The sequence below is a fragment of the Psammomys obesus genome, unplaced genomic scaffold (assembly GCF_907164565.1).
Source record: "Psammomys obesus unplaced genomic scaffold, mPsaObe1.curated_primary_1811, whole genome shotgun sequence".
Classification (NCBI taxonomy): Eukaryota; Metazoa; Chordata; class Mammalia; order Rodentia; family Muridae; genus Psammomys; species Psammomys obesus.
This window is the reverse complement of record NW_026596046.1, coordinates 6,260,990-6,276,208: the sequence shown is the minus strand read 5'-3', so window position 1 is coordinate 6,276,208 and position 15,219 is coordinate 6,260,990. Positions and strand designations below refer to the sequence as shown.

The 15,219-nt window shown below is 45.5% G+C and overlaps 1 protein-coding gene across 7 annotated transcripts in view; it reads right to left on the bottom strand.

Annotated features, from left to right (window-relative positions):
• Positions 1 to 4,546: 4,546 nt before the first annotated feature.
• The window catches only part of Ttc23 (tetratricopeptide repeat domain 23), a 93,530-nt gene continuing 82,857 nt past the window's right edge, over positions 4,547 to 15,219 (bottom strand). For 6 of the 7 annotated variants that reach the window (XM_055623667.1, XM_055623663.1, XM_055623665.1 and 3 more), the window contains 3 exons: positions 8,773 to 8,814; positions 5,895 to 5,968; positions 4,547 to 5,107 (listed from right to left, as the gene is read on the bottom strand). In XM_055623667.1, coding sequence (XP_055479642.1) covers positions 4,996 to 5,107; positions 5,895 to 5,968; positions 8,773 to 8,814 — 228 coding nt within the window. In that variant the 3' untranslated portion in view covers positions 4,547 to 4,995. The remainder of the gene's footprint in view (positions 5,108 to 5,894; positions 5,969 to 8,772; positions 8,815 to 15,219) is intronic. The other variant, XM_055623660.1, reaches the window with a different exon arrangement.

Here is a 15,219-nt window from a genome sequence, read left to right as displayed (position 1 = left end):
AGGGGAAAAAAAACACTGCACTGTTCTTTTTTCTCTCTCTTTTCTTTCTTTCTTTCTTTTTTTTTTTATTTTGGTTTTTCAAGACAGGGTTTCTATGTGTAGCCCTGGCTGTCCTGAATTCACTCGTAGACCAGGCTGGCCTCAAACTCAGAGCTCTGCCTACCCCTGCCTCCTGAGTACTGGGATTAAAGGCCTGCCCCACCACACCCAGCCCCTGTATTCTTCTTAAATGTTTTTCTGGCCAGTTTTCATATGGTTCTTTTAGACTCTAATGAAAGCCAACCTGGGTTTCTGTCCATATTTTGATGGTAGCCCTGAGTTACTGGAAGGTCACATATGGAAACTTCCATCTTCCCCATTTCTCTTGAGATCAGAATTGTGTGCTGTAGGTACAAACTAGACAGCACGCACTAACTTGCTTGTATCCAAGTGGAGACCTGAGAGTTGGTGGTAAAATGTCATCCTAGCCTGGAAGACTGTTGCCAGCAGGATGAGAGAGCCATCCATTCTGACCTGGATAAAAGAGTGTGTGCCAAGGCACAGTTATTCGGTGCTAAAACCAGCATTGTCCTGGGCGGGAGCTGGACAGCTGGATATGCAAAGCAGAGTTTGTAAGGTTTCTCATGGCCGTTTTTCAGTTTCTTGCAAAACACACATACACACACACACACACACACACACACACACACACTGAGACAAGAATCGGGTGACTTGTCTGTCTGTAATCTAGCCTTTTACCAACAAAAATAAAGACATCAGTAGTTGTATTTCTCTCATTTGTGGGAGTTAATGGCATTAGTGGGGGAACATTGATAAAACTCACTATATTGGTTCCTTTTCTGTTGCTGTGGTAAAACAATGACCGGAAGCAACTTGGGGAGGAAAAGGTTTGCTTGACTTACATGCACAGATCACAGTCCATCGCTGAGCGTAGGCAAGGCAGGAACTCAAGCAGGGCAGGAACCTGAAGGCAGGAACTGAAGCAGAGGCTGTGGATGAGTTCTGCTTACTGGCTTGTGCTTTGGCTCATGTACAGCCACCTTTCTTATACCTTCCAGGACTACCTGCCCAGGGCTGGCACCCCCCCCGCATTAATTATTAATGAAGGGAATCCCCCACAGATATGATCAACCAGTGGAGGCATTTCCTCAACCGAGCGTCCCCCTTCCAGGTGACCCTCCCCTGTGCCACATTGACAAAAACAGCACCCACCCCTTCTTTTACACTGATAAACTCACCCTTCCTGGGGCAGGAGCTGACATTTAAAGACGAGTTTATTTTCTGTGATCCTAAAATATATTCCTAGAAGCTCAGTAAGGACAAGGGAACAGACCAGATGCCACATGTCTTTGTGCTGCTGGGTGGCTCTGGCGATGCGTGTTTATTTCTGAGGTCTGGAGGTCTGAGAATACGAGCCTCGGATGCTGCCAGATTTACTTCTGGTAGGTCAGGGCTCGCTCCCTGGCTTGTAGGCAGCTACCTTGCTGCTGTCTTCCTGGAGTAAAGAGATCCATTTCTCTTGGTTCTCTTCTTTGTAAGGACTTTGATCCCACCTACCGGCATCTCCTATCCATGCTGCCTCCTTGTGATCTGATCATCCTTCGTAGAGTCCATCTCAGATGTCCTTGGGTGCTAAGGCTCCAGACATAAGATTTCAGGGACAAGGAAACCTATGGAAGCCTCTGTTTTTAAAATGCTCTCCCCCCTAGCCATGCTGAACACGCATCTTCAGTTAGGCCTGAGTCTGGGAGAACAGGTATAAGCAAGGATGGTCTGCCTGCTGAACCGCCACACTTCTCCACCCTGTCATGGTTAGTTTCTCCCTTACTGTCACTCTGAACAAATGGATATAACAGGAAAGGGTTATGCTCTAATCCTATTGCTCTCTTAGCAATGGCCTGTGGCCTCAGTGGCCGGAGCCGTGGGCTAAGAGACGGGACAATTCTGCCTGGACTGGTACCCCCTACCCTTTGGGTGCTCTGTCTACCCTGTTCCCAGCACCAATCTCTCTACAGTCATGAGAAAGAGGCTCAACCTTACTGCTTAACTTTTCTACCTTCACCCAACTGTGGTGTCCACTAAGGAGAATGAAGACCACTGTGGGCATGACACTAGAGGCTATGCAAGCTGTAGCAGCAGCTTCCTGTCCTGCCTAGGATAGCAACCACAGGAGACAAGAAGTATTGAACCAGTGTCCTCCTTCCAGATCACTCCGTGAGGGCCTCAGTACCAATATCCATCACTCCTGAACCCTATTCTAGTGTCCCCAGAGTGTCAAAACTGCCACACTGCATTTACTGATTATGCTCTTGTGTTTGATAGCTAGTGACGCACTGGGTTAAAGCTCAAGAAGATGGGACTGTGTGTTGTGTTGACTGATTTAGCCTCGTGTTTTCACAGGCCTAACAGGATATGAGGTGATCAGAAATATGAAACTGAGTACATTAACAGAGATGCACCTTCCCCAACACACCCTTTCAGTCTTGGGAAACTCGTGGAGTGCTTCATTTTATTTGTTTGCAGTTCGGGAGGTCAAACTGAGGGCCTTGTATTGTTCGTTTTTTTTTTTTTTTTTTTTTTTTTTTTCATTGCTGTGATCAAAGACTTGACAAGAAACAAGAAAGAAGGGCTTATTTGGGCTTACAGTTCGAAGGGATACAGCCTCTCATGGCAGTGAAGGCAGAGCAGCAGGGGTATGAGGTGGTTGGCCATACTACACCCACAGCCAGGAAGTAAAAAAATAGGATGTAGGGTGGGGTTAAGAAACCTCAAGGCCCATCTCCAATGACCCACCTTCCTTCAGTTAGGCCCACCTCAAGGCCCAACGTGGGACAAAATGTTCAAACATATGACCGTGCAGGGGACATTTCACATTCAAACCACATTTGCCTCTGCCTCCATCAGCTCATGACCATAATGCAAGATGCATTCAGTCCAAGGAGGAACTCCTACTTCCAACATCAACACTACAGAGTAAATTTTCCCATTCCAAAAGGGAGGAATCAGGCCTGTAACAAGGGAAGATCAGACCAAAGCAAGATCAAAGCCCAGCAGGGCAAATCCTTCAACTCTGTTCACCTGAGGCTCACCATGGAACCATCAGGGCTCTGAAGAGCTTGGGCATTCCTGTCCCGACAGTTGTGCACCCTGAAGAGCATGGGGCCTCTAACGGGGTGGTGTGACCCTGTGGCAGAGTCCTTCAGCTGGCACCGCATGTGTGGTCCTGACAGCTCTGCATCTTGAGGTCTCCATTACAAGTTAAGCTTCACTGTTACAGTGTCACACTATGGCTTCAGTGCCTTTCAGAACCTTGGCACAAACTCCCCTGACCCCATCACTTGTATTTTGCACATCCACACAACCAGCACTATGTGGATAATACCAGCAGGTCCTGCTGTCATCGCTGAGATGTAGTCTGACCCATGTGGACCGCGGCTGCACAGGCCTCTATTCCCAGGCATTTATTTCCAAGTAGCGACCCCTGCTTTCCCAGTCCAGGCTTACTTAACTCCTTTCAAGGACATATGCATTTTCCAGAATTGGAGCCTTTGGTGGGTGGAGTTCTGCATCAGGACAGCTTTTCTTTTGTCCCAATGCAGAACACTGGATTCCTTCTTAAAGGGGCAGCTAGACCCTTTCACAACCAAGCTGCTTTTGTATCTACCTTATTTCCAATTTTAAAGTCACTCTTTTCCCCACCAAATGCCACATCTTTTATTCTTCTGCTCCACTTGTCGTTCCCTCTGGATAAGAACAGGGAACAGTAACTACACCACAAATGAATGCTACCCTGTCTTAGACTAACTCCATCCCCCAAGCACATCAGTCTGTTACTTCTAAATTTAGGTGTACGTAAGTTCTTGGCACATGGGCAGAATGTAGACAGAGTCTTTGCTATAATGTAGGACAAATGGCCCTAGCCCAGGTCCTAACAGAGTCCATATTCTCCTCTACTGTCAGGATTCGTCTTAGCATTCTGTCTTCTAGAACCCCACCAGGATGGTCTATTAAGATCTACTTTCAGCATTCTAGGGACTCTCTTGCCCATAATTCCAAACCTTTACATAGTATTCTTGCAAATCAATTCCAAACATGCAAGAACCACGCACAGCCCTACCGCAGTGGCCCACTCCCAGTGCCCATTCTCCTTGTTATTTTTCTCATTGCTATGATCAAACAACCAACAAGAAGCAAAGGGTTTATTTTGGCTTATAGAGAGAAGAGGTGTGAGAAAGTGTGTAAATACACACACACACACATACACACACACACACACACACACACACACACACACACACCACTGTAGGGAAGGCAGGGAAGACTCAGGCTAAGAAACCTCAAGGCCTTCCTCCAGTGACTCACTTCACCAGCTAGACCCTTACCTCAAGACCTCCCAGCAGTGGAAACCAAGTGTTCAAACACATGAGTCTATGAGGGACATTTCACACTCAAACCATAACAGGCTTCATGGAGCCCAGGCAAGCACTCTGTCATGAGCCACATTGCCAGCTCCGGTCTTCCTTTTAAACACAGAAACTGGCATTAGTAGAAGTTACTGTTTATTGGCATTTTCTTCTCAGTTACTATTACTTTCTTATAAGGGAGGATTTGTGCGGAGTCTCTTTGCCCCAGATGAGGTACTGGATTGAGCAGGAGCTCCGCCTGCGATCAGGTGAATCTCCTTTCCTGGACAGAAGCTCCGACTTCGGAAGAGCCTTTCAGCCCCAGCAGAGAGGACAGGGGAAAATTATCCTTGGGGAAAGACAGCATAAAAATGAGGCAAGTAAATAAGTGAAGCACCATATCACCCTGAAGGCCATTCACAGTTGAGATGTGCAAGGTTCATGGTTGGCTGTTGCACGCTGGAGCACACAGCCTTAAGGATCTTCAGTGGCTACTAAATTCCACCGTCTAGTTAGAGGGAGCTTTGTTCAGCATCCTAAAAGCCATGCCGAGTTTTTGTCAGAGCTTTCTTTGGGATGGCATATGGGGGTATCAGTCTGCATTGTGCCTGGCCTTCCCTGGCACCGTGTGCTGAGGGACACTGGTGCAGAATGCTACTTTGGTTTTCAAAGATTGCCTTGACTTCCCGGGAGCCTCAGGGATCCTGCAGACAGAAAGAAGATGGGTGAGTATGGACCCTCAGGTTGTCACAGTTCCCGCCAGCTTTTTGCTGCTGTGAAGAAGCCTCAGGAGGGGATGTGAATGGCACAGGAGCATCAAACTAAGGTGTTTCTTCTCTTTTAGTGCTCTAGAGCCATCATCACCAAGCTGAGGCAAGTCAGGCCTTAGGTAGGTCAGTGACTGGGTGAGAGTGGAGAAGACTGTCCAGTTTTGGTGGGAGGTTTTGTTGGCCCACCTATGCTGTCCTAAAAGAGGATGGTACTCTTTCTGGCTGGTCTGGCCTCCAGTGAAGGCCACTGGTGTAATTTTCTGACCTGGTCTTGACCCTCAGCCCATAGGCTCTCAGGGCATACTGGTCTGTGGAATGGCAGCCCTCCCCAGATAGTGACACACTTCTCTCTCTGTTGAGAAAAGACACAGGACCAGTCTTCAAGGTACAGTCCTGACACTCTGACACCCACGAGAGGAAATTGCAAGGCAGAGTTCTAGAGGCAAGGCCTTCCATCTCTGCAGGTGTGTAAACCTACAGGGCCTAGTCTATGGGAGGATAAAAGCCAGAATTTTTCAACATTATTAAAGAATAAATTCCTTTCTGATATTGGGGCAAGGGATGTGTTTCATAACTGGCTTCTCGGAGGACCTATTCTTTTGTTCAACTATTTAAGTTATGGGAAGACAATGAAACTCCCACAGATCATTTAATAGCAGCTTGAGGTTCAGAATGGTGGAGGGATACGGTCTTAAGAGAAAATGTGAGGACAGTGACTCACTTGTCTATAGTCTGCTGGGTGGCCAGAGTCCTCTTGTCATGTGAGCCATACAAGAACGTCTCAATCTGAGCACACTGCAGAACACCAATGAATCATCATGAGGTTATGGAAATGTCGCAGGGAAATAAAGTCTCCTCTGAACTAGACAGAAAGCTTCATTCTTAGACCCATGCTGTGATGGAATCAGTGCCCTCTGGGGGTGTCTCTAGGGACAGCCTGACCTTTAAATTGGATGTTCTTAGGGATCCCAGAACACAAATGTACAGTTTGAACACTACTTCATAAACCCTCTGTGTGTAAGCATGTATTTAAAAGTAGTATTTTAAGCATGCATTTAAAAGCATGTTAAAAGCAAGACAGCTGCATTGGCTGGCTTTTGCTTAATTTCCTTCTTTTGCCTAAGTTTTGGCATTTTATCATATATACCCAGTCAGGACAAAGCTGAGGAAAGGACAAAGATTAAACAAGTACTAAAATTGGCCAAGTTATTCTGAAGAATGAGGTGGAGGAATCTTCTTTGATAACCTTCTGTAAAACTATAGTGATGAAGGCAGCAAGCATTTCATCCTGGGGTGTCAAGTAGACAGACCAATGGGAAAGGCGGGGATCTCGATAACTGGTAGCTAATGGACTATCCTTGGAGGGCCAGTGATGAACTACTCAATAGATGGCGTTAGGACCACACTTTTGCAAATGAAAGAAAATGGAATTTAGCTCCTACAAAACAGAACAATTAATCCTGAGACATTTAAGGAGTTAAATGTGAAATGCAGATTTTAGAGCTCTCCTCTGAAAAATGCTGAGGGACAGCCTTCCGGGCTAGAGGGAGAAAACCAAACTGCTAAAGAAATGTAGTCAACTGCATGAAAATGACCAGCAGCCACACCCAATCTGCTGAAGAAATATAGCCAACTGCGTGAAAATGACCAAGAGTGGGGCAGCAAAGTTCAACCATAAGCACAGAGAGAAGAGTGAGGGGGATAGCTGCAGCACATCTTCCAAGAGCTAGCCTTCAGAACACATTAAGACCACCTAAGAGGTGATGAGGGACACTGTCAACAACCTCCAACTTCCCGGTAGAAGAGTGTCACAGAAGAGAATTATTCACAGAGTTGACAGAAAACTGCCCAATAAGCAGGCTCTGCCTCACTAATAACTGGAAATGTAAAAATTATACTCTGGTGCTATCAAGACAATGCCAAAGAGGAAACAACAAGAACCATTATAGAGTTTTGTGTATTGATAGTGTATATTTAAGTTGGTATAACTCTCTGTAGACACTTTAGTGATATTTAATAAAGTTTAAGGAAGAGTTAAGTAAAGAGTGATATGCCTGTTTTCTAATGAGAGGCAGAAATGGAATGGATCCAGATGGGAGGGGAGGTGGAGAGGAACTGGGAGTAGTAGAGGAAAGGAAAATTGTAATCAGTATATATTATATGAGAAAAAAAATCTATTTTTAATAAAAAGAAAAAAAACCAACATTTCTATATACACAGTAAAAGTAAAGGTATACTAAACTAGAATAACAAATTATAATTTAAAAAGTAAAAAAAAAAAAAGAACTGCAAACTAAACACATGATCATAGAGAGTTTTATATAAAGCTCGAAACATGAAAAACCAAGCATAAGCAGAGAACAACCTTAAATTCAAGACGGTAGTTATCTGGGGATAGGAGAGGGCTAGAGGAACTTCATCTGTGTTGCTCATCTTTTGTTTCTTACTTTGAATAGCAAGTTCAAAGTCATTTGTTTCACATTTCAAACAACTTTCCAGCATATCTGAACTATTTCTTAATACATTTTAAAGGCTGCAGTTTTCTCCCTAGTTAAACTGCTTGAACTAGAAAGAAGGATTTTGGACTTGGGAGACATTCATCCATTTGCACCTGCTGACCATTTGTAGGTCTTTAAGAAAATGACGATGCACAGAGCCCAAATACTTTGTCTTTGGAAGCTGTGGAAGACCTCAGGGCTGCCCAAGTGGGGATTGAGAATGTGATTCTGGTTTTATAAAATATAACTATAAATAACAGGTATGAATATGATGGAATTTTGCTCTTCAAATAACAGAAACTATTCCCTGTTTCTTCGTTGAATTAACTACAGGAAGAAGTAGTAGGCTCCTTATCTTATTTAGTTCATAATTCAAATTCTGCTAATGCAAGGATCTCAGCACTTTTGTGCAACAGGCCTTGGCCTTTCTATATCTGCACAGGGGCCTCAGCCTGGCCTTGGTGATAAGTTTCTCATTTCAGGGACTTTTCCTGGGTCACTTTAACCCCACAGACATACCACATGACCTTACAACTTCAGAAACTTTGAGGAAGAGCCATTGTTTTGAGGGAAGGGATGGAACATGCTTTTGACAGTTCTAATAACCGAACAAAAATTCTTCGTCCACAGTATGGGAGGCAGCACACAGAGAGCTAAATGGGTCCTCACGCTTGCTTACTCTACACAGCAGGGCAGAGAGGGGAGCCCCTGAGAAACAGACGTGGGCCAACGGGGCAAGCATGTTTCCCCTCCCCACTGCCAGGCAGCCAGAGGTCTCTCTCTTAAGATCTTACTCTTCCTAGCAGAGCCTAATTTCTTCTTCTCCTTCGTGGACAGGAATGCCCTCTCTGGGTTTAAGGGAGCAGGTCTAATTTTAAACCCACCCAAACTTCCCTGTGTGCATATTTATGAGTGCTCCAGTGCAGCTCATTTTGACACCAGCTGAAGTCAGCACGGCCTGGTGTTAATTCATTCGCTGTAGCATTAGGCTTTTACTGACAATATAATAAGTCTTTGAGACTGTCTGATGAGATCTCAGTTCACTCTGATGAACAGATGGCTTCTATGAGCTGTACAACACAGGCGAGATTTCCATCCTACCTCTTTGGTGATTGAAGTGTCTTCTCCCTGGCCCCTAATTCCCTAGGGAAGAGACAATTGATAAATAGTCACAAATTCCCAGGAAGAATAAGAAAGTAAGTGATAAGATTCAGGCAAATTTCCCCGGGCTCTACAGGATCTACTACAGTCCCTTCCTTCCATAAGCTCCTTAGGCTTTTGTTCAGATCACTTTCCCTGGCAGCAGTAAGTTAGTGGGGAGAGTAGTTAGGAGAGGTGATGAGTTTCCAACTCTGTCCAAGAAACAAGTCCTACAGGTCCATCCCCAAGATGCTTCTCTTGTTGGTAGAAATAAATCTCCCACCCCAACACTATTATCCTTACAAAAGACATCTGCCTACTGCCAGCGGAAGAGATGCAAAGGGATGTCAGAAAGGAGACAAGGGTAGTGGATCCTTAGGCTCGGGCCACCTAATCTTATTAATGATTCTAGCACCCGAAGAGGCGGGGCAGAAACTCACGCCGTAAAAGTTATACTTTAAAGATATCTTTCCTATTTTTAACACTTCAGGTTAGCCTCAAAATCCCTCTGAAGGGAGAATGACCTTGAGAGTCTGGTCATCCAGCTTGGGCTGGTGACAGAGCTCTGTTAGTAGAGTGCTTGCCCACCATATATCAGGCCCCAGGTTCAGCCCTCGGCACCATCTGACCTGAGTGCAGTGGTACAGGCCTGTAATCCAATGCTATAGGAGAATTAGAAATTAAGGCCATTCCTGGCTACATATGAGGTTTGAGGCCAGCCTGGGATACATGAGATCATCTCTAAAAACAAACAAACAAGGAAAACACTAATGCAATATAATTATGTAAGTAAAACAAAACACAACAACCTAATTCATTGAAAAAGAAATAAAAGCACTAATATAAGAGTAAAGACTTTATTTTTCTTTAAAAAGAAACCATACCTTATTTTATATATAGTAGTATAATTTATATATTAAATAACAACATAATAGAATGATTTGAAATCATTTTCAGTAGAAGAAAAATGTAGGAAATTTCCAGGTTTTCTTTATACTGTTTTCTGTTTTCCAAATTTCCCCCAGTTATAACCTCTTTTTAAGATATAAATAACCTTTAAATTGTATGTCCTAAAAGCTTAACAATATTTCAAGATTTCATATTTACTGACATCAGCTGGTGAAAGTCATCCTTTAACAATTTTATGAAACTTAAATTAGCCTTCTGCAGAGATGTTTGAAGAACAGGATGCTGAAGACCCACCATTTCTCCCTTCGATCTGTCTGTGAGGACATCAAGAAGGGCAGGCTTCCAGGCCTAATCCTACATGGAGACACGGACAGCACAGAGCAAAAGCTTCGAAGGAAGGTGACCTCACACAAGGTTTATCTTCTGCTGTTAGGGTTTCAACAGATTGCTCCTTGACAGCTAACTCCTTCCTTCCTTCGTTCCTTTAGAATCAGTGTCACCTTTACCCCAGGCTAGCTGTGAACTGGCTATGTAGCAAAGGATAGCCTTAGACTTCTGATCCTCTTGCCTCTACCTGCTGAGTTCTGAGATCACAGGGTTGTCCCCACACCCAGTTTGGGTGCCGGGGATGCTAGGCAAGTGTTCTACCCATTGAGCCACACCCCCACTGATATCCTAAGAACTGCTCTTGAAGCAAAACCAAAATGAAGTGACACCACAAAAATACAGCAGTGGCAGCTGAGAGGTACAGTTACGCTCAGTGCGCTGAGCACCAAAATCATTTTTAAAAGTGCAGAATAACCTATTACTGCTTCTACTAGAAGCTGCTTTAATAGCTGTATATTTATCCAAGGAATATAAATTGAATTCTTCAATGTTCTGCTTCATTTAGCTGAATTTGCTTAAACATTTTTTTGTATGTGTGTGTGAAATCAGTATGGTGTTCTGATTCCTTTGTTAAAAAAAAAATGGAGACAATGACAGCGTCAAAGTCAATAAATGTTAATTGAAGCTGTTGGGAGCCAGCACTGGAGACATCAGGCTGAGCTATGTAAAGGGCCTTCAAGCCTTGGCGTTAGAGCATTCCCCACCAGAATAAAGGTGCCCTGTGCTCTGTTGTATCAAGAGTCATAGAGTACATAGATAGACATACTACGATACACAGACCTCAAGAAGATAAGCCCGATGGGCATCTTAGGCTTCATGTGGGCCCACTAGTTAGGGGAGTGGAGGATATCTCACTCAGACTATGTTGTCTGGTTTTTGATCATTTCCCCTGATGGGACTTCCCTACCAGGCCACAGGGGAGGAAGATGAAGTCAGTCCTCATGTGAATGGATGAGCTGGGGTGTCTGGCTAGGGGGGGCTCCCCTATTCTGAGGAACAGGTGGGAAAGGATACAGGAGGGAGAGTGGGAATGGGAGGAGCGAAGGGAGGGGCCTATGACTGACATGGAAGTTGAATTAATTAATTTAAAAAAATCCAAAAGAGAGAGAGAGAGAGAGAGAGAGAGAGAGAGAGACCAATGTATCCTTTTTAAACCAGCCATCAAATGACAGTTTTTAAAGTAAAGCTGACATTGCAAGTATCCAGGGGAATTTTAGAAAACCATTATGTTGCTGTTATTCTCTAGTTTTTATATATATGGGTTGCTAGAGTCACAACCCAGGCTGTTTCTGTTCTTCCTTTAGTACCAGACAAGAGATTCAGGGAACGCCTGCTCTTCCCTTACCTGCAGCAGCCCCCACAGAGGCCAAGGCAGTCTTGCTCACCTGGGCCTGTCACAGTCTCTGGGATGTAAGTAAATGAATGGACGATTAAACAAGCAGGTGAGTTAGAGAAAGTTCTTACATGGAGCCCATGTGCATGTATGTATATGTGTATACACAAGTGGGTATGATCATGGGTATGTGAGTGCATGTGTGTGGAGCCCTGAGGCTGATGTCACGTGTCTTCCTCTATCACACTGCATCTCATATTTCTGAGACAGGGTCTAGAATGGTCCAGCAAGTTCCAAGGATATCCCCGTCTCTGTCTCCCCATTGCTGGGATCACAGGTGCACACCACCACACCCACAAAGTTTGAGGTGGGAGCTGGGGATCTGAACTCAGCTCTCATGCTTACGGAGCAAGTGTTGTACCAGCTGAGCCAACTCTCCCGTCCTTCATGTGGTGCTTCAAGATGTGGCTGGCTCCAGTGACCTGCCCGGGGCTGAACCCTCCACCAAGAAAGCTGCACCTGGAGCAGCACTGCACACCTTCAGACTTGCTCCCAGGGGAGTTCGGGGGCAGGGGGGTGCCCTTCACTGTGTAGTGCTTTCTCCAGAGTGACTCATGGAGCAAGGGCAGGGAAGAGATAGCCTTGCGCCTGGACCCCAACTCTTCTAAGGGCCCAGGAAGCTGAGATGAAGCCATTAGCCTGTTGCCTTCCTAGGTGTGCCTGGCCCCTGTGCTTTTCACGATAACCCTTCCTAATGAAGACAGAAGGTGGCTTATGGGCAGCTATGACATGAGGGTTCATGATCTACATGCTGGCTTTAAAACAAACAAACAAAAAACTTAACATACACAGCTCACAGGGAAATCTACCTGGGAGGACTCTCTGCAAACAGGCTGCTGTTGCCCAGAGGCATTCTTCCCCCATGTCAGGCACTGCTGCATAAGTCGATTAGTGCTATCCCGGTGTCTCCCATCACCCCTTGCCCTCCGGCTGAGGGTCTGGGAATTACATCATCATTTCTATGCAGGAATTCAGATAATGAGAGTGCTGATGGAACACGCACGGCCTTTTTATTAACAGAAGCAGAACAGCCAAGGCTCCAGCTAAGAAGTCATTTAAATGACGAGTTACATGACCCCATAATAGAAAAGTGAGAAAGACAAGTTTGTCACTCCTGGCAAGGGTCCAAGCCAAGCTTGTCAGGCTATTAGCAGTATTTTCCTCATGTGAAATGAAAAACTGAGCCAGAGAGAGGGAATGTTTTAAACCACTCTAATGCTGAGGACCGGTGGTCACTGTTCCCCATCCCGCATGTGGGCTGTATGTGTCTGTGTGTAATAGCGGGGTGAACATGTGTGCGTATATGGGTGGAGGTCAAATGTCAATGTTGGGTGTCTTCTTCAATTACTGTCCATTTACCTTTTGAGATAGGTTCTCTGACCAAACCCGGAGCTCACAGATTGTCTAGAATTGCTGATTAGAGAGCGCCAAGGAACATTCTGTCTTTGTGTCTTAGTTAGAGTTTCTGTGGCTATGATAGGAAAGGGTTTATTTCATTTTATACCTTATATCACCCAGGGAAGTAAGGGCAGGAACTCAAGTCAAGAACCTGGAGGCAGTCACTGATGCAGAGGCCATGGAAGGGTGCTGCTTACGGGCTTGCTCACCATGGCTTGCTCAGCCTGCTTTTTTACAGCACCCGGAACTACCAGCCTAAAGGTGGCACCACCCACCGTGAGCTGGCCCTCCCAGATCAATTATGTATGAATCAAGAAGTGTACCACAGGCTTGCCCATAGGCCAATCTAACTGGGGCATTTTCTCAATTGATGTTTTATATTCCAAGATGACTCACATACAGAAAATAAAGCAATTTAAAAATAAACGTCATAATAAAATTACACAAACATGCTGTAATAATTTTCAACAAGAAAAAAAAATAAGAAGGAAGAAGAAGAGAAGGGGCAAGATGGAGAGGAGGAAGGGGAGGGAAAGGAGAAGGAGCAGCAGTCAAAGCAGCAGCAACATGTGGCCATGAGAAAAAATAAAATGGTATGGTAGTGGCAGAGGGTTCACCGACAGTAAAGGCATTTGTGCAGAGGTGATTGTGGATTCGAGGACTGCCGGATACTGAGGCAGCCAGATGAAGGCTATGGGGAAGCTGTAAGGGTGGAAGTCTCAGAGAGAAGGATGCCAGGTGTCTGGGGAAACATACCTTACACTACCTTGTCTGTCTGTCTCTCCTACATGCCGGCAGCTCCCATCCCACAAAGGCAATTAGGCCCTCCACCTGAGGACAACACACTGATGGGTGGGGAGGAGCCTCTGGTGAGAAAAAAAAGAGAAGGTGGAAGGGGGGACCCTGGGCTGCAGAGGAAAATGGAAGATGAGGGAGGATTTGAGGGAGTAAGTCATCTTTGGTGCTAGCCACAGTGTGGATGCGTGCCATCCTTGTCATTTCCTCTCCTCATCTTGTCAAGTGCTGTGGGTTCTATGCCTTTATTGACATCCCTTGTCTCCCCTATGACTTTGCTCCATCCCTTGGCCACTGTCTTGAAACAAGCTACCATCACCTTTCTCTAGAACAACTGCAACACAAATATCTAGGAAACAAGGGCATCAGCAGGACTTGCTGCCCAGGTGGACCTGGCTGCATGCACATGCGTACGTACACACACACACACACACACACACACACACACACACACACACACACAGTGCTTTAGTTCTAATGTGCAGAGGCAAGCCATGTAGACTACTGAGCCTGTGAGCTTCCTTCCTTCCTGCCAGTATGGGGTTCAGCAATCTTGGGGGATCCTTCTGGACCTTGTGCCATTGGCACCTGCCATTCCTAGCTATTGCCTTTGAGCCTGTTTAAGTTTATACTCCATTTGCAATCTGGGTAACTGGCCTTTCCCTCTGTGTCTGTCCATCACCTAAAGCTTGATGCTGATGGAGGGACTAAGGCACTGTGCACTGTGAAGCTGCAGTTAGAGCTCTAGTATCTGAGGAAGGGATGCGGATTGGTGCATGCGCAGTCTGGGTCCAGTGCATTCTGTTTTCTAGGAATAACAAACAGGTAGGCCAGGGCTTTGAGGCAGAGTCCTCTCCTGCAGACCTAGAATTCTCATTTCCTTGGGTCTACCCCAGGCAAAGGAGACTTCATGATTTGCCAACAACAAGTTAAGAATGAACGGCTCTCCTTGGAATATCAGTTCCCATTTTCCCACCAGCCAAGTTACAAACATCTTCAGAGTTTAAAAAAAAATATCCCTTCTACACTGGGGAGTGGAGCTTAAGGAAAATCAATACCACTGTGCTAGCCCTCTCTTTTTAAAGAAAACTGTGTGTGTGTGTGTGTGTGTGTGTGTAAAGGTGTACCGAGGTATGGTTTGCATATGTGTGGAGGTGTGAGTGAGCATGTGTAGGCGCGGGCATGTACGGGCCATGGTATGTGTGCATAGGTTAGAGACAACCTAAGGAGCTGGTCCTCATCTTCCACGACTGGAAGCAGAGTCTTACTTATGCACCATAATCCAGGCCAGCTGGCCCAGGAGCTCCCAGGGACTTTCCTACCCTGCCTCCATCTCCCCACAGGAGAGCTGGAATCATGCACCACCATGCTTAGGTTCACATTAGTTCAGAGATTTGAATCCTGATCTTCCTGCTTCTTGTGGCAAGCTATCTCCCCAGCTCAGACCTTTCTCTATGTAAGTGGACAGCCACATCCCAACACTGACTCAGCGAGGCAATTAGGAAAGCCAGGAACACAGAGAAACA